Raw genomic sequence first — 25,770 nt, 5'->3', positions numbered from 1 at the left:
GTGCAGGGGCCTGTCCTTCCATGATGGTTCCTCGTCTCCCTCCTCTTTCTTGGGTTTCTGCTGCCTGAGGTATTCACTGAGCACTCGGTCAGTTGGGGCCATCTTCCCAATGTATTCTTGGATGTTCCTTGTCTCATCCTGGACTGTGGTGCTGACACTCACCAGTCCCCGGCCCCCTTCCTTCCGCTTAGCGTACAGCCTCAGGGTGCTGGACTTGGGGTGAAACCCTCCATGCATGGTCAGGAGCTTTCTTGTCTTTATGTCAGTGGCTTCTATCTCCTCCTTTGGCCAGCCTATTACCCCAGCAGGGTACCTGATCACGGGCAGGGCGTATGTGTTGATGGCCCGGATCTTGTTCTTACCATTCAGCTGACTCCTCAGGACTTGCCTGACCCTCTGCAGGTACTTGGTGGTTGCAGCCTTTCTAGCGGCCTCTTCATGGTTCCCATTTGCCTGCGGGATCCCCAGGTACTTGTAACTGTCCTCTATGTCTGCAATGTTGCCTTCTGGTAGTTCAATCCCCTCAGTTCTGACTACCTTCCCTCTCTTTGTTACCATCCGACTACACTTCTCCAGTCCGAACGACATTCCAATGTCATTGCTGTATAGCCTGGTAGTGTGGATCAGTGAATCGATGTCTCGTTCACTCTTGGCATACAGCTTGATGTCATCCATGTACAGGAGGTGGCTGACAACTGCTCCGTTCCGTAGTCGGTATCCGTAGCCAGTCTTGTTAATGATCTCACTGAGGGGGTTCAGGCCTATGCAGAACAGCAGTGGGGACAGAGCATCTCCTTGGTAGATCCCGCACTTGATGGTAACTTGTGCTATGGGCTTGGAGTTGGCCTCTAGTGTTGTACGCCACATCCCCATTGAGTTCCTGATGAAGGCTCTTAGGGTCCCATTGATCTTGTACAATTCTAGGCATTCCAGTATCCAGCTGTGGGGCATTGAGTCACAGGCCTTCTTGTAATCAATCCAGGCAGTGCACAGGTTGGTCAGTCTGGTCTTGCAGTCTCGGCTGATTGTTCTGTCTACCAGTAGCTGGTGTTTTGCACCTCTGGTATTCTTGCCAATTCCTTTCTGTGTCCCGCTCATGTATTGACCCATGTGCCTGTTCATCTTAGCCGATATGATGCCTGACAGGAGCTTCCATGTAGTACTGAGGCAGGTTATTGGTCGGTAGTTGGAGGGGACCGGTCCCTTCTTGGGGTCCTTGGGGATCAGGACCGTCCGGCCTTCAGTTAGCCATTCCGGGTGTCTCTCGTTAACTAGCAGCTGGTTCATTTGTGCTGCCAGACGCTCGTGGAGTGCAGTCAGCTTCTTCAGCCAGTAGGCGTGAACCATGTCGGGCCCTGGTGCTGTCCAACTCTTCATACTGGAGACCCTTTCTTGGATATCTGCCACTGTGATGGTTACTGGACCCTGTTCAGGGAGGTCGCTGTGGTCTGCCCTCAGATCCCTCAGATCCACTAGCCACATATATATATATATATATATATATATATATATATATATATATGTATATATATACACATATATATATATATATATCCCACTGCTGCCACCAAAGGAGGAGATAGAAGCCACTGACATAAAGACAAGAAAGCTCCTGACCATGCATGGAGGGTTTCACCCCAAGTCCAGCACCCTGAGGCTGTACGCTAAGCGGAAGGAAGGGGGCCGGGGACTGGTGAGTGTCAGCACCACAGTCCAGGATGAGACAAGGAACATCCAAGAATACATTGGGAAGATGGCCCCAACTGACCGAGTGCTCAGTGAATACCTCAGGCAGCAGAAACCCAAGAAAGAGGAGGGAGACGAGGAACCATCATGGAAGGACAGGCCCCTGCACGGTATGTACCACCGGCAGATAGAGGAGGTGGCTGATATCCAGAAATCCTACCAGTGGCTGGACAAAGCTGGACTGAAAGACAGCACAGAGGCACTAATCATGGCAGCACAAGAACAAGCTCTGAGTACAAGATCCATAGAGGCTGGGGTCTATCACACCAGGCAAGACCCCAGGTGCAGGCTGTGTAAAGATGCCCCAGAGACAATCCAGCACATAACAGCAGGGTGCAAGATGCTAGCAGGCAAGGCATACATGGAACGCCATAACCAAGTGGCCGGCATAGTGTACAGGAACATCTGTGCCGAGTATAACCTGGAAGTCCCGAGGTCAAAATGGGAGATGCCCCCAAGGGTGGTGGAGAATGACCGAGCTAAGATCCTGTGGGACTTCCAGATACAGACGGACAAAATGGTGGTGGCTAACCAACCGGACATAGTGGTGGTAGACAAACAGAAGAAGACGGCCGTAGTGATCGATGTAGCGGTTCCGAATGACAGCAATATCAGGAAGAAGGAACACGAGAAGCTGGAGAAATACCAAGGGCTCAGAGAAGAGCTCGAGAGGATGTGGAGGGTGAAGGTAACGGTGGTCCCCGTGGTAATCGGAGCACTAGGTGCGGTGACTCCCAAGCTAGGCGAGTGGCTCCAGCAGATCCCGGGAATAACATCGGAGATCTCTGTCCAGAAGAGCGCAGTCCTGGGAACAGCTAAGATACTGCGCAGGACCCTCAAGCTCCCAGGCCTCTGGTAGAGGACCCGAGCTTGAAGGATAAACCGCCCGCAGGGGCGTGCTGGGTGTTTTTTTTTTATATATATATATATATATATATATATATATATATATATATACACACACATATATATATACTAGGACGCTGTTCAGGTCATAGCTCGTTTTGACTTAAAACATTTTAAATGCACTAACAGGAGCTATTATTTGGAGAAATTTTGATTTGCAAAAACTGATTGGAAAGTTATTTGATGCAGAGATCAGAGAACCTTTTTTCACCAAATACAAGATAATCAAGAGTGGACAGTTTCCGATACCTGGGTGTCCACATCACTCAGGACCTGTCATGGTCCTGTCACATCAACACCCTGGTTAACAAAGCCCGTCAGCGTCTCTTCTTCCTCAGAAGACTTAGAGACTTCCATCTGCCACTGAAGGTGCTCAAGAACTTCTACTCCTGCACCATCGAGAGCGTCCTGACGTCAAACATCTGCACCTGGTTTGGGAACAGCACCAAGCAGGACAGACGAGATCTGCAAAGGGTGGTGCGCTCGGCAGAACGCATCATTCAATCAGAGCTCCCTGACCTGCTGTCCATCTACACCAAGCGGTGCAAGTCCAAAGCTAGGAAGATTATGATGGACCTCTCCCATCCCAACAATGGACTCTTCTCACTGTTGAGGTCTGGGAAGCGCTTCCGCTCCCTTAAGGCCAAAACAGAGAGAATGAGGAGGAGCTTCTTCCCCCAGGCTATTCGGGGCCTGAACCAGGTGTAGGACTGGACTCTCCCAAACACGTCACTATAAGACTGGACTCTCACACACGTCACCACACGCACCACCACACATTTCCTATAATCCTATAATTCCTAGAATTTATAATCCTTATCTTTATAATCTCTTCTGCTATTTGCACATTCTTTACTGTAAATTCCTAAGTTAATTTGTAAATTTTTGTAGTAAATTGTAAATATTATAAAACTTTTCTTCTGTCATTTACTAATGGTCGGGCATTGTACAGCTACAAGCATTTCACCCCCATGTCATACTGTGTATGGTTGTGTGTGTGTGACAAATAAAATTTGAATTTGAATTTGAATTTGAATTTGAGATAATGACAGCTTACATATAACAGAACTCTTTCCTTGAACATAAACATAAGAGTTACCCATGTCTGGATGAAACCTGACAAGCACAGCAAGGGTTTAGTTGCCGTACAAGATCCATATATTTATAGAACATTAGACTGTGACAGATGTATAGAGAACGGATCTTGGAGAATGATAGCATACTAACTGACTTTGGAAACAGAGATCGTGTGAGAAATGAGTAATTGTTCTCAAAGCCTGAAGATATCCTGTCCTGGAAACTGAGATTTGGCCTGCAGCTTCTTTCCCTCTCACAATATGCCAGTTAGCCCATAGTTACATTCTACATTGCTATTTTTAGCTGTGAAAAATTGGAACCAACTATAGTACCAAACAAGGCTTTAGCCTAGTTTAGATTGTAACACTGTGAGGTGATAGTCAGGGTTAGACTAATATAAGATGTCCCAGAATACCATTAACCCAGGGAGAACTGTCTATAGAAACATTTGACTATATAATGCAAAAATGTAAGTTTTTAAAAACAAATGCTTTTGTATAACTGAAAAAGGTTTAACAACAGATCATCTCTGTGCATCTGTTTATGGGATGTCATAAGATATATTTTGCAAAATGCGCAGTGAACACAAACAGCCGGGGTATTTTCTGGTGTGTTTTCTCAAGAGCACACATGTGCAGCAGGGATGACCTAAAGACCTGAGCTTCTCTTAGTTATTTTAATCTCAGATGTCTCTCACTCTCCCTGTTTTGTTCCATACAGCAGAATGCTTTGTCAACAGAAACAGCATAGCTTTCTCCCTGCTGTTGGCTGTGTATAATTACTGGCTTTCCAAAACATTATGAAAATGTTCAAATATTAATATGAAATATTAAAATTCTTCATCTTAAAAATGAAAGGTCTGACATTTCTAATGCACTGAAAAAAGACAAGATATTAACAGAGGTGTACATATCAATTAAATTACATTATTAAAGCCAAATTTTTACATAACAATTCCCTTACAGCAGACAAGTCAGGCAGATTATAATCTGTACCTAACATAAACTGCCTGGAGTTTCAGGGAAGAGCTTTCAGATGAGCAGTGAGAGTAGAAATAAACCCCTCTTCATGATCAGTTTGTTATCATGTTAACTTGAAGAGATGGCTGCCAGGGAAACGGGAGTGCTGCCTGCAAAAGTTGCAGAAGAAGAAACGTGAGCCAAAGTGCTGGATCTCAGCCAAATAACGAGAACTGTGGCTTTCCTGCAACTTTTGACCAATCACCTTAGTATCCTGTTCATCACACATAATAAAAAGCATTTACTGTCTGGGTGTGGGGCTCTTTGTTCATTTGGGTCTCCAGTGCGAGCAGAGAGAGACACAGCAGCCTTTTGTCTCTGAGCCAGAGAGAGGAGGCACCATGGCACCTTGTAAAACTAATTTGAAATTCTAAACGTTTTGATAATAAATTGTGGAGCACATTTGTCTTGTCTCGCATAAAAAACAGTTCATAAGTAATATTTTAGGTTCTGAACCAAACCATTTTTTCTTTACCAGTAACTCCTGTTTTGTAAGTCACATATCCAGCTTTGGCATGAACAAAGCTAAGCTGAGTGTGTAAGCTGAATATGTTAAAGAACACCATCAATGACATCATCAGAAGCTTCTCCATAGATATCAATCTAATTTGCATAGTTGTGGTTGTTGCTCTCTCAGGTTTGACCAAGCTGCAAGGTGCTGACATGGAATAAAAGATAAATATAAGCAGGAGACTGATTTAAAATCTGAGTGGCTTGTTTAAAGTCAAAACAGAAAGAGATCCGAGTCACTTCAGGAGAAAAAAATACAGTAAAATAAAATACAAATTCATCATGTAATGCAATCACAGTTATATATATTTTTAGTGTGGTTAGTTTTAGTTTAGTTAAAGTTACTGCGATGAATTAATGAACCAATATGACACTGATGGGAATTGTTTCCATTGTGTAGTTTGATTCTAAAATATCAGTAAAATATCAAAATTTTGTATCTATTGTGGGTTTTTTGTACCTTACAATATAAAGCATCTTGAAGCAACTGTTATTGTGATTTGGCACTATTTGAAGTTAAAAAAACTGAAATCAAAGTAAAGAAGTGGAAACATGAGGCTTAACACTGCACTGATAAATGCACTGGATCACAGCACTTGATTCATGTTTATTGTAATTGTTTGTGTGTGCACAGTCAGTGATGTTTTTTTGGTCTTGGAAAAAATCCCCTCAGCAGTTCCTTTATTCGCTAAGGTTAGACAAGTGTCGGTGACATGCACACATGCTGCTGCACAGTCAAACTGCTTCCTCACACAAAAGGAAGTGCAGGCACACACAGGCAGGCACACACTAACTCAACATGCAGGCCCATCCGCTTTTTATTCTCGGTCACATAAATAATCCAATTGAAGGCTGGTAAAAGCCTCCCAGTCTGCAGGCTTCAGCCCTTAAGTCTGTCCCTCCCAGCATACAAGCTGTCCCGAAAAACCCAGCACAGCATGCTAAGCCTCCCAGCAGACGCCTTTAACAGCCCCACTTCGCCAAAAAAACACACTTACGAGCCCTGTTTATTTGTTTATTTATGTTCCCAAAATTCTGCAGAACAAGGATGAATACCTCAAAGAAGATACACACCAAGTCAGCTGCAGCCAGCTCCTTCTGCTGTGTAATCAGATCTGTTTGTGTGCACTTACTTTGTGAAATCAAATCATTTAGCATGTACACAAGCATTTTTTTATGGTTTTTACAATTAAAGTCAAGCTAGCAATATATGTTTTTTTTATTAACCAGAATAAAAACCTTTCTCAAGACTATTAAAAGGTGGTTTTAATAAATGTGAAGGGGTTTATTATAAAAAATTGTATCTAAATATATTCTGATAAATTGCAGGAAGTACCAAAAACACACATAAGCATCAGCTTATTTGGTGGGTGCCTTAAGGTGGATCTTCCTTTGGTTTAGCCTCGTCTTTACATTTTACTCAAATCTTTCATTATTTATCATTTAATTTGGGTCGTATAAACATGATTAGCAACAAATCCGAGACCAGGTGGGGCACAAAGAAGTATCTTTAAAGCTTTAAACTTAATGGCACAGCCAGTCCAACGCTGGTATTTAGAGTGTTTGATGTTTCTGGTGTTAGAGGCTGAGCAGGCAGTGCACAGTAGGTTCTGCTGCTAAAAATAGCCAACAACTAAAAGAAGTCATGCTGGTAAATGTGCTGGCATTAAACCATACAGATCATCACAGGAACTGCACGTCCCATAAGAAACAACTCGGTGCTGCTATTAAAAAGTTAAAACGTCAAAAGACATCAAAACAGGCAGAAATATGTTCAGCCTTTTGTAACTGTTTTCTTTAAAGTTTGTGATCGCAACACTAAAATCACACACTGTACCATTAAGGTGCTTCTGACTGTGATGAGGAGTCATTAGCATTTCCCCAGTTAACAAAAAACAGAGGAATTTTCTGATGAAGACAAAGCTGCAAAGTTGGGATTTGAAATAATAAACCCCGCTGATGCCCTGAGAACAGCAACTGAGAAACAGCAAATTTGCACTTTTCTAAGGGTAATAAATCCTTTTTAGACTGGTGAAGAGGCGTAGTAGCCTAGGGAAGTAGTAAAAAGAAGAGCCTCACTTACAAAGTAGTTACGTAATAAGAGCTCTGGTGACTTGAGGTTTGGCATGCTATGACTCTGAAGCCCCATTTGCGCTGCATCCCTCTCTGGCTCACATTGTGCTGTTGCATCACTTCATTCTCTCTATTTACCTCAGTGTCTAATCTGCTCTGAAGGTAAGGACTTAGTGTCTATTCTCTGCTAAAGGCCCTGTGAAAAAGAGTTTTGAGTCTTTTCTGCTGACTTACAGATAGCAGGGCTTGAACAAATAAAATAACTCAATAAAATGATGAATACTGATGCTGGCACTTCTGTTTGCTCCATGTTAATGTGAGGAAGATGAGTTTTCTTTCTTCATTACTCCACACAGACACATTTATTCACTTGTTTCCTTTCATTGAACAGTTACATTCTCTGTTATCAGTACACACACTTTTCTGTCTCAGCCCTGTTTTCTGATGTATGATGTTTCCATGCAGTCTTTATACTTAATTTCAAAACACACAGAAAAACATGAGTGGATTTTAAAAAACAACTCAAGAACTGCACTATGATAACGCAGGATCCTAATTCATTTCAGTCTCGGTTGTAGGTTACATGGCAAAAACAATTGCCACAGAATAGCAAAGTGCAGCTGGGGAACAATTCAGAAATATCTACTACATTTACTGTATGTTCACATCACACACAGAAGACCCTACGTGTCTTGTCTAAGATAAAGGTTAAGTGTATGTTCCACAAAGTTTTATTCAATTCAATTCAGTTTTATTTATACAGCGCCAAATCACAACAACAGTCGCCTCAAAGTGCTTTATATTGTACAGTAGATATTACAATAATAGATACAGAGAAAACCCCAACAATCATATGACCCCCTATGAGCAAGCACTTTGGCGACAGTGGGAAGGAAAAACTCCCCTTTAACAGGAAGAAACCTGCAGCAGAACCAGGCTCAGGGAGGGGCGGCCATCTGCTGCGACCGGTTGGTCTACGCTCATGAAGACACAATTGCTCCGGAAGTTTTGTGCAGCTTTGCAAACCTGCACTGTGCTGCCTTGTTGTTTATTAGAGAGAAGAGGCTACAACAAGCCATATTGTTCTGTCTTTTCTCTTTGACCGTCATGAATACGCTGGGACATCCACTCCTTGTGGCACTGTGCTACACACAAGTGAACTGCTAAAACTTCTGCTTTTATAGACATACAATCACACTTGATGACTGCAATTGCTTAAAGAGCATATGTTCCACTTTGACATCAGGGTACAAAACTTGTAATTTTTAAGATTCATCACACAAAATTAGATGTGTTTTTGTTTAGTTTTTTTTAAATCCAAGAATCTATTCTTTGTAATTTAAACTATTGAGATCTGTTGGATCTGCCTATAATGGTTTTGATGTCATTTACAGTAGTCTTAACCCAATACTAGGCAAAGAAAAAACTATTTATATTATAATTTATTTTTTGATTCTAACCAGTCTGTGGAGCAAATGTAAAAAGCCCAACAAGATAACAACAATCACAATTTTTGGTTTGTGAATCATCAGGTCCAAGATATACAATATAATATAAATCCATCTATATAATATTAGTATTGCTTTAGTGTATCTTGTGTCGATGGTCTGCTCTATGAACATGCATTTATAGTCATGTCACATTACTGGGATGTCTTCAGTGTTGAAACATGACTGGTTCATAGCCTCTTGCGGCCACCAAAGGTCCAATATCTTGCATCAATCTATTAGAGCTCTAATCGTTTGTCTATATTAGTTTATACCTAAAACGACCTAATTACTGTCAAATTGCAAAGGAACAGACATACTGTACACTTTAACACTTGGTTTATGGTGCTTTTCAAATATCTGGACAGCAGAGCCTTTTATCAAAAACTACAACTGTGCAAAAAAAAAGAGTCAAGCACCTAAAAATACCACCAAATATTTATTATCAGCAGAAAGAAACCCCCTCTCTGAATTTGCATCCCAGCAAGTTTTGCATCTTAATGAGAATGAAACTGCAGACTTAGCTGTAAATTACTCAGCAGTATTGAGCTGCTGGCTTAACGTGTAGACGTGACCAGTGTGACCGAAAATCCTTTCTCCCCGACACACTTCTCAATTACATCCACAAAATATCGAAGGAAAAATGCAGAGAGAAATACAGCTGTGTGTTCTGCAACTGCAGCATCAGCAATGAATTTGCCATTTGTGATGTTGCTATTAGAGGATGACCTGAAGTCACTGCAGAAACCGAGACACATTAGAACAGATGATGGTTTTCCATTCTGTGATTGTCCAATTTTGGTGAACCTGCAAGAGTTGTAGCCTCAGTTTCCAATTCTTAGCTGACGGCATTCTGCAGCTGCAGACCATCTGCCTTGAGGTTCAGCATGATGATGTGTTTCTTCATACCTTGGCTGTAACAAGTGGGCTCCCTATCAACTCAAAGCACTCTGGCCATTCACATTTGACCCCTGGGATCAACAAGGCAGAGAACTGCTGCTCACTGAAGATTTTTTAGGGGGGACCTTTCTTTGTGTGTGGAATAATGCAGGTAGATTATCAGTTTCAGAAATACTCTGGTGAGCCAGTCTGGCACCAACAATCTTCCCCCTTTCAGGGTCACTTAAACTGCCTTTCTAATTGTTAATATATCATTTTTAAGTTCAAAAGTTCAAAAACATCTAGATAAAAAAGACAATTTAAACCTCTCTTTAATGACTTGGAGGAAATGGACCCAAATTCAAGACACACAGCGAGTAAAAGTTCAAAAGCCAAATCTTAAGTCAAAGCAGACAAGTCATCTACAGAAGAGGCAGCAGCAGGTTGATCAACTAGGTGATCCACATTTGATGTCATGGGCTGGGTCTGTGACCCAGTGTTTGAGTTCTTATATATATTTTGGTATTCATTTGTGCCCTAGTTTAGTTCATCTAGTTAATTTCGAGGTTGCTGTTTAGTCCTTTGTTTCTTAGTTGTTTATGTCATCTCCTCCTGTAGTCAGTCTCCCTGGTCCGTGCGTCTACCTGTCATGTCTGTGTGGTTATGTTCAGTTCAGGTCACGTCTAATCCCCATGTTTCCTGTTTCACTTTGAAAGTCTGTGTCTAATGTCAGTGTATGTAGTTTCACTTTCCCTGTCCTGTCATTAGGTTCATGTGTATCAGCTGTTCCCCCTCATGTGTTTCCACTTCCCTTGATCATCCCTTATGTGTATTTAGTCTCTGTGTTTCATTCAGTCTGTGTCTGTGTCTGTGTTCCCACCCTCCGTGTTTCCATGCCCAGTCTTTTGTATCCCCAGCCATAGCCTTACCATAGTTTGTTCCCAGTTTAGGTTTCTGTTTAGTTACTGCTCTTGTGCTGCCCTCATTCTTGTTTGTTTCTTTCATGATCATCAGCCACAATAAAAGACTCGCTTTTGTTTAAGTTCACTCCCGTATCCTCACTTGTGTTCGCACCTGGGTCCACCACACACATCTCCGCACGGTCTGTCTCCACAAACCGTGACATTTGATGAGTGATGGTGATGAATTGACAGAATACAAGACATAATTGTGGAACACAACACCAATGAAACTAATCAGACTGGGCCAAGCAAGGATGGAAATTTACTAAATACTGACAGTAATACACAAGAGCCAATGATTACAATTTTTAAAAAAAAAACTTCATCAAAACACAACAATTGAAAAAAAGCATGACACTGATGGCTTTAGTCAAAGGTGCAGTGTTTTAAAAAGTACTACGACCAGTGGTTAATCAAGTGGATGGCAAATATTGGAGAAACTGATTTTTCCATTTCTTTTTGGATCACAAAGGAGGCCAAGGTGTCATCTAAATAATGGAAATCGATTATAACTGTTTGGAAATCCACAAAGCCTGTAATGGCAAACTGTCTATCCTCAACATGACCCACCAACTCACACATAGGTGGACTGGCCATCAGCCCACTGGGCATAAGAAAGAAAAATACTTTTCTTTCTTATTCTCATTTAAAATGTCTCGCTTTTAAATAATTATCTGAATCTTACAACCAAAGTGATCATCTGATGTAAAATGTATAGAAATTCATTATTGTGTATATAGTAAACATTAAGTCTAATATACCCTAGTAAGCTATAGTACTTTTTCCTTTGGGAAGGCACCATGTGTGCAGTCTGCACTTCTGTTGAAGAAAGATGTTGAATCTATTTAATTACTGTAGAAAAATAATGGTTTCTGTGCATTTGTTTTACCCTGGCAAAAAATGAAAGTTGATTACGTCAAATAAGCATCATGAGGCAGAGGGTGGGGGGTGGTTCCCTATTTTTTTGCTGGGAGTTGGCAACACTGCTAGTTGGGTATATGTAATTATTGATTAGGTTGTTTGATATTTCCGGTAAGTACTGTTTAAAATACCAGAATAGGGAGGATCGTTTAAGGTTTTAGGTTTAAGTTATACCAACAAGATAGTGTACATCACTGTCACAACAGCATTTGTTTTCATAGGCTTTATGGTTTTCCCTATAATACCTGGTGGGCTGGTCTCTAGTCAAAATGCCCGGGCTGATTTTTTGTCCCAGTCCAGTCCTGAACTCACATAATGCAGAGTCTCAGCCATAGCAAAGCTAATCAAATGCTCTTTTTGGCTGCAAGGTAATCTAAAGTACTAAAAGTCTAGTGTTTTACTATCAGTTTTTAATTCCAATGTTTGATAGCAAATATTTCAACAACAGTAAGATCCACAGTCTTGACATGCTGCACAGCTAATAGGACTAACCTTATCATTAACTTTGAATTTAAGTGTCATCCAAAATCAAAAACAACCAAAGCAAGAAAAAAACTTTGTTTATATTCCTATGTTTTCAGGCCCCTTGTCTTGCTATAGTGCAACCTCATCTCATCTGAATGTTTTTGCTAGAATTCCTTGACTGTACAGCATCTAAATCAAAATCAAATGGTTACCAAATGAGTTATTTTAGAAATGGTAGTGCCAATTGTGTCATGTCATGAGTTCTACAGCAGTTTGTTCAAACATACACAGTTGAAGTCAACTTTGGTGGGGTATGTGTGGCAGGGGTACAACTAGATATGAAAATTTAAAAAAATATTTGGGGGACGTGAGACTTTGTGTCGTGTCTTTGTAGTTAAATGGATTATCCCACATTTGGAAGGTAAATGCCAAAATGGAAGGTATTTTAAAAAGAAATTAGCTCATGTTCAAACTGCGTAGGTGAGGTGTTAGATGAACCAATCCATTAAGAAATACACATCTATGTATAAAAGCCAAACGAGGTACTTGAGCCCTCCAGCAGGGTCGTAAATAAAAACGTTTGGCACTCTACTGAGTATTGTCTAACACAGAGTTCAAAAATTTAGCTTTTAGCATTCAAGTTTCAAAAACAAACAATATTGTACTGGAGAACAAGAAAAATGAGGAGTCAACAAAATGAGGAAATATAATTCAAGTCAAAGCATGACAGCGAAAAAGAGAGAATGATAAAGAGAAAGGGCTGAAGGGAGAAGGTAAAGTGCTTACAGGCGTAGATTGGTAGCCAGCCACGAGTGACAGAACGAGTTAGAGCTGACACATATTCTGGTCTCCTCACAGTCCCAGAAGCCCAGTCTTAGCTCCCTCCAGAAGTTGTTTGTCTTCATCATTGCGGCAATGTAGCAGCTGCCAACCATCCTGGGAACTAACGAGCTACAGCAGAGAGGAGAAAGCTCTGGCCGCAAAGCTTTCTCTATGTTTACATGAAGGTACCGCTGGGTGAAATTCCTACAGGGCACTGCGAATAAGTGTCCATCTTTACAATTACCTCAGTTTAGAAAAAGAGCCGTCCAAAGACAAGGGATTGCTTCCCACTTCTTCCCAGTGCAGCTAAGCTCTGCTAAGCTTTTGTTTTGGTCTTTTTTACTTTTTAAAGCTTCACTTAGCAATTTGTTAGTGCACTGCTGCTGCATAATCAGCCTAAATCACACACTGGGGATGCAATGAAAATGAGCATCATGTCCTTTTCTAACTGACATGCACTCATTACTAAAATAACAACTGAAACTGAGTTGTTCTCAGTTCATAAGGACCAGACAGGACAAGTATACATGGAAAAGTAGAAAAATTACGCTCCAGCCTCCATCAGAAAACCAGAAATGTATTTTTTTCCTCTCTTTTCACTTCTTAAAGTAATATTTTGCCCAGAGACTTAATAGTATTTGGTAGAAACAGATTATTAAACAAAATTAATATAATTAAAATGTAATTATAAGGAAGACATAGGAAATTCCCTTGGTATGCGCATGAATTATTAAAACATGATGAGCCACGATGAACACTGGTGAGCTTTACACACAACATTAATCCCATTATTGTCACGTGATTGTAGGTTTCAAATGTATGGAGTAGTTCTTTTTCATTACTCTGATATTTCAGAATTTTAATTAGAGAAATTGGAAAGTTTATATGCAATGACTATGTCTCATTCATATTTTGACAAGTTAATGTCAAGTAATAAACTAAATTTAGTCAAAGGTCATAGATGGACTGCCAAATCATTAACTACACTGAACAAAAATATAAACGCAACACCTTTGTTACTGCTCCCATTCCCCATGGGATGGACGTAGAGACCTAAAATTCATTCCAGATACACAATATAACCATCCCTCCCAAACAGTGGTCACAAATCAGTCCAAATGTGTGGTAGTGGGCACATCTGCTATATTGAGATAATCCATCCCACCTCACAGGTGTGCCACATCAGGATGCTGATCTGACATCATGAGTAGTGCACAGGTGTACCTCAGACTGCCCACAACAAAAGGCCACCCTGGAATGTGCAGTTTTTTGCGCTATTGGGGATCTGGGGACCCAGAACCAGTCAGTATCTGGTGTGACCACCATTTGCCTCATGCAGTGCAACACATCGCCGCATGGAGTCTATCAGATTGTCAATTGTGGCCTGTGGAATGTTGGTCCACTCCACTTCAATGGCTGTGCGAGGTTGTTGGATATTCGTGGGAACTGGTACACGCTGTCGTATACGCCGGTCAAGCACATCCCGAACATGCTCAATGGGTGACATGTCCGGTGAGTATGCTGGCCATGCAAGAACTGGGACATTCTCAGCTGCCATCTGCCCTGAACAATGTGAACCATGATTCATCCGTGAAGCGCACACCTCTCCAATGTGCCAGACGCCATCGAATGTGAGCATTTGCCCACACAAGTCTGTTACGGCGAAGAGCTGGAGTCAGGTCAAGACCCCGATGAGGACGACGGGCATGCAGTTGAGCATCCCTGAGACGGTTTCTGACAGTTTGTGCAGAAATTGTTTGGTTGTGCAAACCAATTGTTCCAGCAGCTGTCTGGGTGGCTGGTCTCAGACGATCTTGGAGGTGAACCTGCTGGATGTGGAGGTCCTGGGCTGGTGTGGTTACACGAGGTCTGCGGTTGTGAGGCCGGTTGGATGTGCTGCCATATTCTCTGAAACGCCTGTGGAGACGGCTTATGGTTGAGAAATGAACATTCAATGCACGGGCGACAGATCTGGTTGACATTCCTGCTGTCAGCATGCCAATTGCACGCTCCCTCATTGCTTGTGGCATCTGTGGCATTTTGCTGTGAGACAAAACTGCACATTCCAGGGTGGCCTTTTGTTGTGGGCAGTCTGAGGTACACCTGTGCACTACTCATGATGTCAGATCAGCATCCTGATGTGGCACACCTGTGAGGTGGGATGGATTATCTCAATATAGCAGATGTGCCCACTACCACACATTTGGACTGATTTGTGACCACTGTTTGGGAGGGATGGTTATATTGTGTATCTGGAATGAATTTTAGGTCTCTACGTCCATCCCATGGGGAATGGGAGCAAAAACAAAAGTGTTGCGTTTATATTTTTGTTCAGTGTAATTAATTTCTTAAATTACAGTATTTTAAGACATGTAGATGGCTGGTGTGACAGAAGTGGATGCTAGGTATAGGATGATGGAGCAGCTAGATGAAGAGGATTAAAGCCTCTGATAGACCTTTAGCTTACAGGTCTTTTTGAATTTTTGAATTTTATATTTTCAATAAGTATTTGGGTGGAGTTTCTGTTTAGAGGGGTGCAATGGTGAAAGGTTGACATCAAGACAGTCCTGAGTTTAAATCTGCCAACCTGCTGGGGCCTCTCTGCTTGGAGTTTGTACGCTGGCCATCAGTGTTACTGTGGGAGTGAATTGTTGTCAGTCTCTATGTCCTGCAATAGACTGACAATAATGGTTTGTTTAGTTTTTTACTGTTTCCTAAAGAGTTGTGTTTGTATACTTCACCCTCCAAACTTATCTTCAATAAAAAATGATTATTTTACAAGAAACATAACAAATTTGTTGCTATTATTTTCAGCATTATTTTCAATAATAACAATTATTGCTTAAAAGCAATTTGCATGTACATAAATTACAGGTAAAGAAAAAGAATTGAACAAATAAAAGAAGTAAAAGGCACATATGATAGGTTTACATTCCAACATAATTTGAAATTCAGAATAAATATAGCATCAGTCAAAGGAGCTTGCAAAGAAAAGCGTCTGGACTGAAGAAGCTTCTTGGATGAGAGGTGAAACGTCTTCAAGCAACTTAATGGTATAGAAATGATATCTTGAATTTGGATGTAAACATGTTCACCCACATGTTTACATCATCTCTAAAATTAGAAGTATCCTGTCTCAAAGTGACCCTGAAAAACTAGTTAATGCATTTATTACTTCTAGGCTGGACTACTGAAATTCATTATTATCAGGATGTCTTAAAAACTCCCTGAAAATCCTTCAGTTAATCCAAAATGGGTCCCTGTTAAATCCAGAATTGAATTCAAAATCCTGCTGTTAAGGACTTAAATAATCAGGCCTCATCCTATCTTAATGACCTTGTAGTACCATATCACCCTATTAGAGCACTTTGCTCTCGCACTGCAGGCCTACTTGTTGTTCCTAGAGTATTTAAAAGTAGAATGGGAGGCAGAGCTTCCAGTTTGGATTCAGGAGACAGACACTATCTCTACTTTTAAGATTAGGCCAAAAACTTTCCTTTTTGCTAAAGCATATATTTAGGGCTGGACCAGGTGACCCTGAATCCTCCCTTAGATATGTTGCAATAGGTGTAGGCTGCTGGGGGACTCCCATGATGCATTGAGTATTTCTTCTTCAGTCACCTTTCTCACTCACTATGTGTTAATAAACCTCTCTGCGTTGAATCATACTTGTTATTAATCTCTGTCTCTCTTCCACAGCATGTCTTTTATCCTGTCTTCCTTCTCTCACCCCAACCGGTCGCAGCAGATGGCCCCGTCCCTCCCTGAGCCTGGTTCTGCTGGAGGTTTCTTCCTGTTAAAAGGGAGTTTTTCCTTACTGCTGTCGCCAAAGTGCTTGCTCATAGGGGGTCATATGAATGTTGGGTTTTTTCTCTGTATGTATGGCTCAGCTAGGGCCATACAATATAAAGCGCATTGAGGTGACTGTTGTTGTGATTTGGCGCATATAAATAAAATTGAATTGCATACATACATATTTAAACAACAACTGACAGTGTACTATGTATTATAGATTATTATGGTGGGAAGATGCCAAAAATACAAAGGTTAAAAGGTAAACATATTACCCAAATTCAAAATGTCTTGTGTTATTAGTTACAATATACATCAACATGTTCATGTACTCTAGATGTAGGTTTAAGGGACAAAATAAAAGGTGTTCATGTGGCCATCAATAAACGGTAAACTACATACTCAAAGACAATATTTGGTGGTACAAACAGTTGGTCTGGTCACAGTATACTCAATGATGCTTTTAGTGTGCTCTGTAATGTCTGTCCTCTTACCATTGCTGGTATGGATTCCAAAATAAAAAATAAAAAAAATAAAGTGTGCGTATGTATGTACATATATGTACTTGTGTGTGTAGATATATATGTATGTATATGTATGTGTGTTTGTTACTTGTAGTTATTACTGCCTGTTACCTGTGGTAATGCAATTTATAATTTATATATTCTGTATTCAGTTATGAAGGCTCTAATTGTTGTTTGCGAGCTGCCGCTTAGATGCTTGTATCTGCCCGGGGCTGTTGATGGGTCTGTATGCAATGATGGGCGTAGCTGCGGGAAGTTTATTGTTTTTTTTTTTGTTGATGAGTGAGTATAGGGGTGGGATTTAATAAGTTTTCTTCGTCCCACTCCTTTTTCAGGCAAGTTTTGTTTTTTGTTTTGTGTATTTTATGTTCAATATAGGTATTTGTTGTGCCTGAAAATGAATAAATAAATGAATGAATACAAACAAACTGCAGCGAAACCTGCTTCAGAGAAAGACAAGATTTCCTGTTTGAATGTCAGTAAAAATGGGCAAAAGGGTGCAGGACACAATGAGGCTATCTGTATTGTATGTATAATTTATCACATTTAAGCCACACTTAAATGGAAAAAAACCCTACTGAGCTGAGGGACTATGAAATATGAAACACGACAAGTAAACAACAACAGACTTGTTATGAAAGAAAATCAGACAATATGATGTGTGTGAAGAAAAAATAGAAAATGCGCCAGAATGGCAGAGAATAGTGTTTGATTAGGACTTGTGTTCGCAAACCCGTACTTTCAAATTTCTCTCAAAAAAGAGAGAGAGAGCACAGAAATCCCTAAAAACCTAAACAACAAGCCTCATGTGTGGCTGTGAAACTTCTGCTTGAAGCTTCACAGTTTTACAAAAGATGAGCAATGGTATCAGAAATTATCATGCTTCTCTGGTAAAAAGGCAAAAAACACATGTCTGTGGCCATAAAACCACTGAGGCTACAAGTCTGCTCACACTGCACTGGAAAACTTATAAGATATTTAGCAAGTCAAATTTGCTCAACTGTATCGATCTGTTTTTAATGAATTCAGCCCCAGCTGAGCCATACTTTTCTCTTATTTGGAACGTCAAAACTTTCCAAATTTCCAAATAATATCCCACTTTTCCAGAGAAAATAGAGCTTTGGCTCAAATGTGTTCTAGATTTAGAGTTGATTGCATGAAATTGACAAGTAAAGCATGGCATCAGAAATTAAAATACTTGCTGTTGAACATTCACACTGCTTAGTCACTATTACAGTGAGTAAAAAAGCTTAGAAAGCTAACCAGCCTAAAGATTCATTCTCACTATCACCAGCATCCAACAACCCATATGGAAAAGATATATATAAATCCTATAAAGTTTGTATCTGTCTTGTGTGAAACTTGTATGAAAAGCATATAAGTGTGAAAACAGATATAAGATCCCTTGAAAAATTATATAATGAAACTTGTATGTTTTGGATACTTACTAAAACAATGTATGAAAGTAATGCGAAAGTGGCCACTTTCATGAGTAAATCATGTAAGCCTTATATGATTTACTCATGAAAGTGGCCACTTTCATGAGTAAATCATGTAAGCCTTATATGATTTACTCATGAAAGTGGCCACTTTCATGAGTAATCACATATAAGTTTTTACTATTTCTTTTCCGTATGGGAAGCCATCAAACTCAACTTAAAGGCTTGATCACTACATAGAAAGTAGTGTATATGACACCTGAACTTGAATGTTTTATCGTTTTTCCAGTTGCAATGTTTTTGATATTTCAAAAGCAAGAAATCTCACGCAGACTTGTCACATAAAAACAAGATTTACCAGAACCTTCAAATGGGGACTCGTGACTACTAATGTCAAACTTTGTGTTTTGATATATTTGTCACTAGAGCATGGCTGTGCCAGCAAAGGAAGTTGTACTGAAGATATATCATGTTAGTCAAAGTGTATCAAAGCTGTAATATTTAAAAAAAAACCTTACTGTAAAAAGGTGAGCTGTTGTTTTGCAACAACACAGAATGCCCCCTCTAGTACATAAGCAGTGCTGTGTGCTTCTCTTTACTTGACTGTTTTAAAAATTCAGTGTCACCGTGACATGTTTGTGTTGGTGTCTAGCATCAGCAGACACTGCTACAGCACAGACGTAATTCAACAACCAACCTGCATGATAATCTGATCTTGCTCTCTAATCTACATCATCTTGGCTTTCTGCAGGGAGTGGAAGTCCAGTCATTGCTTGATGCTATTGGCCAGAGGAGCAGACAGCTTGGGTTGGTAGACTAAATACGAAATTTAGGTGCCACTACTACTGACCCTGTCAACAGCAGCGAAGCCTGAAAAACTATGAGTCAATTGTGTTGTTGCACTGATGAGTACGGTTGTTGTCACAACAGCGTCAGTGCATCAACAATACTGTCTACTTATTAATGAAGTAAAGATGTAGATGTGTTACTTTGCTTAAATTTACAAAATCCCCAAACTTTTTATGTGTTTTTTATTTGTTTTATTTGATGGGTCTATGCACAGTTGTGGTCATGTACTCATGGTGATTTTGGGCTATTAATGATCTCTTAAACTGATCTTTTTACAGGGTGAAAGGATTTACAGCATACAACTTAATCCAAATCCAAAATAAACTCTACAAGTTTGAGTTTATTTTTGGATTTTCCCTAATCCACACACACAGGGTCAAATACATACATACATACACCCTTGGACATTTAACCTTTGGTTATCTGTTAGAAAGCTGCACCTCAACAAGATATTTTTGGTAGCCATCAACAGCTTTTGCATAATTCTGGCTGAATGTTTGACCATTCTTCTCTTCTTGGCAGAACTGGAGGAGTTTAGTATCTAGGCTCATTTTTACCTGTTTCCTTTTAACTATCTGAAAACCTAAAAAAATCATTCTAAAGTTGGCTTTAGAGAATAGGTTTTTTCTAGAACCAACTGTGAAGTCAAATAAAGAACAATCTGACTGTCAGTGATGTGAGAAGAAGTCATAAATACATCCACCTACACAGAAAGCAGCAAGAAAGGTTTGTCAGACTGCAAAGTGGAGTGATGTCTGTTATTATTACTATTTATGTACCATGTACAAAGAGCTGAATGCCTTACCCGCTTGCGCAAGTTACAGGTGAGGATGAGGTTGCGGGAGAAAGAGTTGGCGAAGGAACTGTAAAACTCCAAAACTTTGAGCAAAGCTTCCCTCTTGATGACGTGGAGGTCACAGTAGGTAAGCGCTCTAACATTTGCACACGCATGTGCAAGAGTCGTTTCTTTCCAAAAGACATCTCCGAACACGTCACCTTTTCCTGAGGACACAGTAAACAGGAAGAGCATTTTATTCATCAGTGACAACTATCGCAACATCAATTGTTTACAAAGATGACAGCTGAGGTAAAGCACAGAACAAGCCCTGCATGCCCCACACATTCAGTAAATTAATACTGTGAAGTTACACAAGTTATTCAGATTCCTGCTGCTGTGGCACAGCACAGCCTAATGTTGGAAATGCTTACCAACAATGAGTTACAAGCACGAACACACTAAGAAGAAGTGGGGGAAAAAAAAGAAATCCTGTCCTGTTATCTATGAAACTGGAAAATCATGTAAGATTTGTTTTGTTATATAAATCTGTTGTGTCTGCTTTTGTTTGGTAAAGAAAAATAAATCTATGTATGTATACAGCGGCTCTTTTTATTTTGCAATTTGCAAGTTGGGAAAAGGTCCAAGTTTAATAATTTATTTTATTATACAAACACAAATTTGCATTTAAGAAAACCTGACTTTTCTTTGTATAGGCTGTCAGTTATTGGACATACAAAGAAAATCATAATTGGCAAAATACAGTATCCGCAGGTCACACTTACAAAAAATGGTAAATGACAATCGGCCGATAAAACTGCAATTTGTGCATCTCTAGTTTAATTGAAAAAATATAGAAGCCTTTAAAAAGTATCTCATAGAAAGCAAGAAAAAAGTGTAGACCACAGTCATATAGGACTGGGGAGCTGTCTGCGATCTTCTGGCAACTATGACTCACTACACCTGTCACTAGGCCTGAATGAATGAGGCTGAATATACTATAAGAGCTGCTTGTAATGTATAACTTGAGATGTAGTGATTTACTAGCAATTTCTGAGTATGTCTACAAACAACCCTGTCGATGTCTGATATGGAGCCACATATACCATTGCTGCATATTTCTGTGTTTTACCACCACCCACCAAAGTGTGAGTTTACATGAGTTAAATGGTCACACAGCATGGAAATGTCATTTAAGAAATACATTAATATTTAATGAGAATGACATTAAATCTCTGTGTGAACCACACTCTTCTTCTTCTATCAGTCTACGCTTTGTTCCTTAGCAACAGTTTTACCTGGCCAAGTCCATAGCAAATAGACCTGCTGATTTAACCATTTTCATCATTAAAAGTTGATGGCAGCTGGCATGTAGTGGGTATGGATACTGTTATGTTGCCAGGTAGATAACTAATAAACCATAGAAGAAACCAGAAAAAATATTTTTTGAAACATTGACTATAGAGTTCTGCTTCACCCTTGGGTGTTGATCAATGTGTCTGAAGTATAGCAAATTTCTTTGAAGCACTTAGTCTTTGGAAATAGAAAGTTCACCATCCATGACGTGTATGCTCAGTAGATGGTTCTTATATAGCCCTATTCTACTCCACTTGAGCATTCCAAGTGCTTTATAAGCATGTTGGCACTGTTGGTAAACCTGGGTGAGCTACAGACAGCCCATCTAGCTGCCTCTATTGCCAGATGGAGCAAGTGTACAAATCATGTGGTGCAACTGCTCTGTAGGCTACTCCTGCTTGTGCAGTGGTTGGTCTGCCAACCAGTCGCAGAGAAGAGCAAACGTGTCTACTGTAGCCACTACCTGTGTTTTTTGTACTTTTTAAAAAACTATTAAATACCTACACACACAGAAAACAACTGCAGTAGCATGACAGAGTATGCACGAGGCTGCTACATAACCTTTGTTTTTTTTTCTAGGAGATTCATAAAGTCTTTAAAATCTTTTTAAAAAATACAGTAGGAACATATCTGAAGAACAGCAGAATTTAAAAAAAATCTTAAAAAAGTTATGACCTAGTGAATAAACAAAAATTCAGCTAAAACCTTCTGGATGATGAAGCAGATGACATATAGCAGACGTATATATGTATAGCAGATGAATGAATATTTACACTTGTGAGCACCTCCTGAGCAGTGCCATGCTTGTTGTCATAATAACAACACAGGAAGAGAACAACAATTATAGGAACGAACGAATACATCATGTCATCAAAAAATATTTGTGATTGATGAATTCAATGGGTGCCTGATAGTCAAAACATTAATGTGTATCAATTGACTCCAAAAAGGCTCCAACCCCACTGTGTTTCCTGATATGAAAAGAAATGAAGTTATAAAACACAAAAATAGTTAAAAAATGACCCATTATGAAATCAAGATATCTTAAATAGGCAGCATACAGAATATAATGGTGCTTCTGCATGACTTTTCCCAGAAGACATCTGTGCACTCTGAGCTCAAGAAAGTGAAGACGAGACTCAAATCTGTGTCAAACTTGCCACAACTATCGTCTCAGCATTTTTCTGACAGCTGACCTGGATAAGATGTGACAAAAAGCAGTCCACGCTGTCCACAAGCTGTCACAACACGCTGAGTAATACGCGTATACTGCTTCCAACATACAGTCGCAAAACGAAGCATGTATGCCACTGTGGGTGTGTGAGTGAGTGAATCTCATCTTGACAATCCCTCCTTTGCACCCTCGAGGGCCCATTTCCTTCTGAACATCCAACAGAGGCTCAGGCAGCAGGACTCATCTGGAATGAGCTCCCTGGAGACCCACAGTTCCTTGCCAATTAGGAGTCTGGATGTGGATGTGGTCACGCGGACCAGGGGGTGCTGAAGATGGTGGCAATGTGTGCACTGAATCTAACGCGTACAATGAGATTATAGATGGATGAAGATGGATACATTGGGGCCATAACCCCCATTTCCAGGCTCTGCAATACTCCTGATCACTCAAACACATCTAAAGCCTTCATATTATTCTGCCTGTCTGCAAGAAGGAAAGTGGTGTACAGTGTTAGACTATAGATAAGAAGCAAAAAAGAAATAATCAACTCTCATATGCAGTCTTAAAGCCTAAATGTTATCTTTTTGACTGCAGCCAAAGGTTACAATTTTTGGACTAACAGTGTAAGTCTTAAGTTATCAGCAAACACTGATAAGCTTTGTTAGAAAGTTGCATTCATACCTGCTAATAAGTAGCAAGTAACAGACTAATAAAGTACTAAAATTTTACTCACCAAAACTGAAGCATAAACTTTGTTGCAGAGTCTATGTCATAGCTCAGCATATATTTTAATCTGGGGCAGAAAATGTGTGCCCACAGTAGCCTGCAACGGGCTATTTTGGGTCGCTATATAGGTTTTCTATGGGCAAGACTATTATGGGTTGCCCACAGAAAACTGTAATGGGGGACCTTCAGGGTAAAACTACTATGGGGCCTGTATGGGCTAACCCACAAAGCAGCCACAGAGGGTTTTCTCTGAGCAAGCCCACCGTCGGGTACCCAGAGAATTTCCTCTTGGGGATCCAAAAGGGCAAAATTGCTACAGGCCCCACATTGGCTACCTTTGCCCATAGAAAACTCATGTGTTCTGCAGCTCTAATTAGAAAACTGTCTCAAGCCCCTTGTGTCTGCAACCTGTTAATTAATGAAACCACACCCTTAATCTTAAGAATTAGTGTCACTAGTGGTGACAGCAAAAGTTGCAGGCCTTGAAACAAATAGCTGATGGGTAGTAGCAGCCACCACATTAGAGGCTAAAAATCATGAACTACCCTAAAATGGCAATTACCAGTTAGCATTCTCTAAACAGATTGACTGCAAATTGCATTTTTCTTGCCCTCATCAATCATATGCTGGTCTGCCAGTCTGGCATCAAAAATCTGAGATGATGCAAAGGAAATCAGCTGACTAGCATGTTCTAATATTTGTTCATGTTGTTTGGACAGGTTTTCTCTACTATAGAGAATCTTCAACAACAGTTCAGGATTTTCTGTTTTCTGCAATCCAGATGTTGATATTATTTAACCATCTATGACTAACAAAACCCTCACAAGAACAGCTCATTCAGATGGCTGGTAGTGAAAATGTTACAGCATGGCCTGGTAAACAAAGCCCACATTTTACTCCACCTTTGCTTTTGTGATCAACTTTTTGGCTTCTCAGGCCAGACCACAAATTGTACGACCATAGCACTGGGATGTTGCACTCCTTCCTCTTGTAGAATCTTTAATTTGACTGTTTTATATGCTGTGAAGGAGTGCTACCTTTTCCTGATTGGGGCATGCACTTGTTCCTCATCCTGCCTTCCTCCCCTTTCTGCTTCTTCTCCATTCTGGCTTCTGTCACCAACTGATTGGATCAGTGCCATAGTTCTATGCTGCACCCTCAGAATATATATATTTCTGTTTTTTTAAAGGGCTGCCAACTTGCCATTCAAGGCAGCTGTGATTTAGTATGAACACCTAAACAATCTCTGCTCTTTGTGAGTAACTATATGTGAGACAAACAGAGTTCAGGGTAGGGTTAGAATTCTTTTGCATTGTTTTTTATAGTTCTTTATCCTCTTGCTATTCCCTGGAGAATGAGCCAAGAGTTAGATCTTTCTCTCTGTTGACTTAGATGGGGTCAGGGGCCTCACTTCCATTTTATTATTTTTAAATAGAATAATTAGGTAGGTTGGGATATTTCTGCATGAATTAAACTTTTTGTTTGTTGATTAATTAGCACCCATTTGCCCTGGTTGAGCTGTGCTTGATTTGTATTTCCACTGTATAAACTTTACTCAATCAGAGTGTGTCCAAACTTTGCTTGGACCTCTGAACATTACTTTCCTGTTCCCTTTCCTGTTCCCTAGGAAGCTGCGGTTCTATTCTATTATTATTTCTTTCTTTATTTCAACATGAAAACTAAAATCATTGAAAATGCTGAAGAAAAGAGACAAATCAATCACAGGTCAGTAAATTAAATGAATGTGAAGCGCATTTCAGCATGACCTGATCTTAGAATGCCAATAAACAAGCTACCCTCTAACTCATATTAACCTAGTTTACTTGTTCAATCACATCTCATCCCGAATCTGTGTCAGTATAGTCTGAGTGCTTTAAATGTTCAATTTGGGGAAAACAGTCTTGTTTTTTTCTGATCTTTCACTAAGGAACCCCATGCTGAAACAGCCTTGGCAGAGAAAACAACAGATGTTAATTCCTCCCTGCTGAATTTACTTCCAAGGTTTGTTTCCCCCATATTATCCCGACCCTCTGTGACACACTGTACAATAATACATCTTTGATCCCACTGGAATCCAACAGGACTTGCTGGGTGCCAAATCTTAGCCAACATAAACAACCCAGAAAAAAAAAGAATCAAAACAGATCACAGCTTTTCTTAGGCATCAGTGTCACTGAGACAAATGCGGTGTTATCCGGTGTTATCCGGTGGTATTTATGCAGATGAATGCATTTGCTCTAAATGAATTACACTGGAGAATTTCTTCTC

General features: G+C 40.2%; 1 protein-coding gene across 1 annotated transcript in view; it reads right to left on the bottom strand.

Moving 5' to 3' along the window:
* The window catches only part of kcnh5b (potassium voltage-gated channel, subfamily H (eag-related), member 5b), a 206,470-nt gene that overhangs the window by 47,229 nt on the left and 133,471 nt on the right, over positions 1-25,770 (bottom strand). The window contains exon 12 of the mRNA XM_085256476.1: positions 20,277-20,473. Within this exon, the coding sequence (XP_085112602.1) occupies positions 20,277-20,473 (197 nt within the window). The remainder of the gene's footprint in view (positions 1-20,276; positions 20,474-25,770) is intronic.

This window comes from Mchenga conophoros, linkage group LG19, assembly GCF_057382185.1.
Source record: "Mchenga conophoros isolate Kocher_MC1m ecotype Shallow Benthic linkage group LG19, M_conophoros_male_GT1.1, whole genome shotgun sequence".
Taxonomy (NCBI): domain Eukaryota; kingdom Metazoa; phylum Chordata; class Actinopteri; order Cichliformes; family Cichlidae; genus Mchenga; species Mchenga conophoros.
Note: the sequence above shows the minus strand (reverse complement) of the source record. Positions and strands in the feature narration are given on the sequence as shown.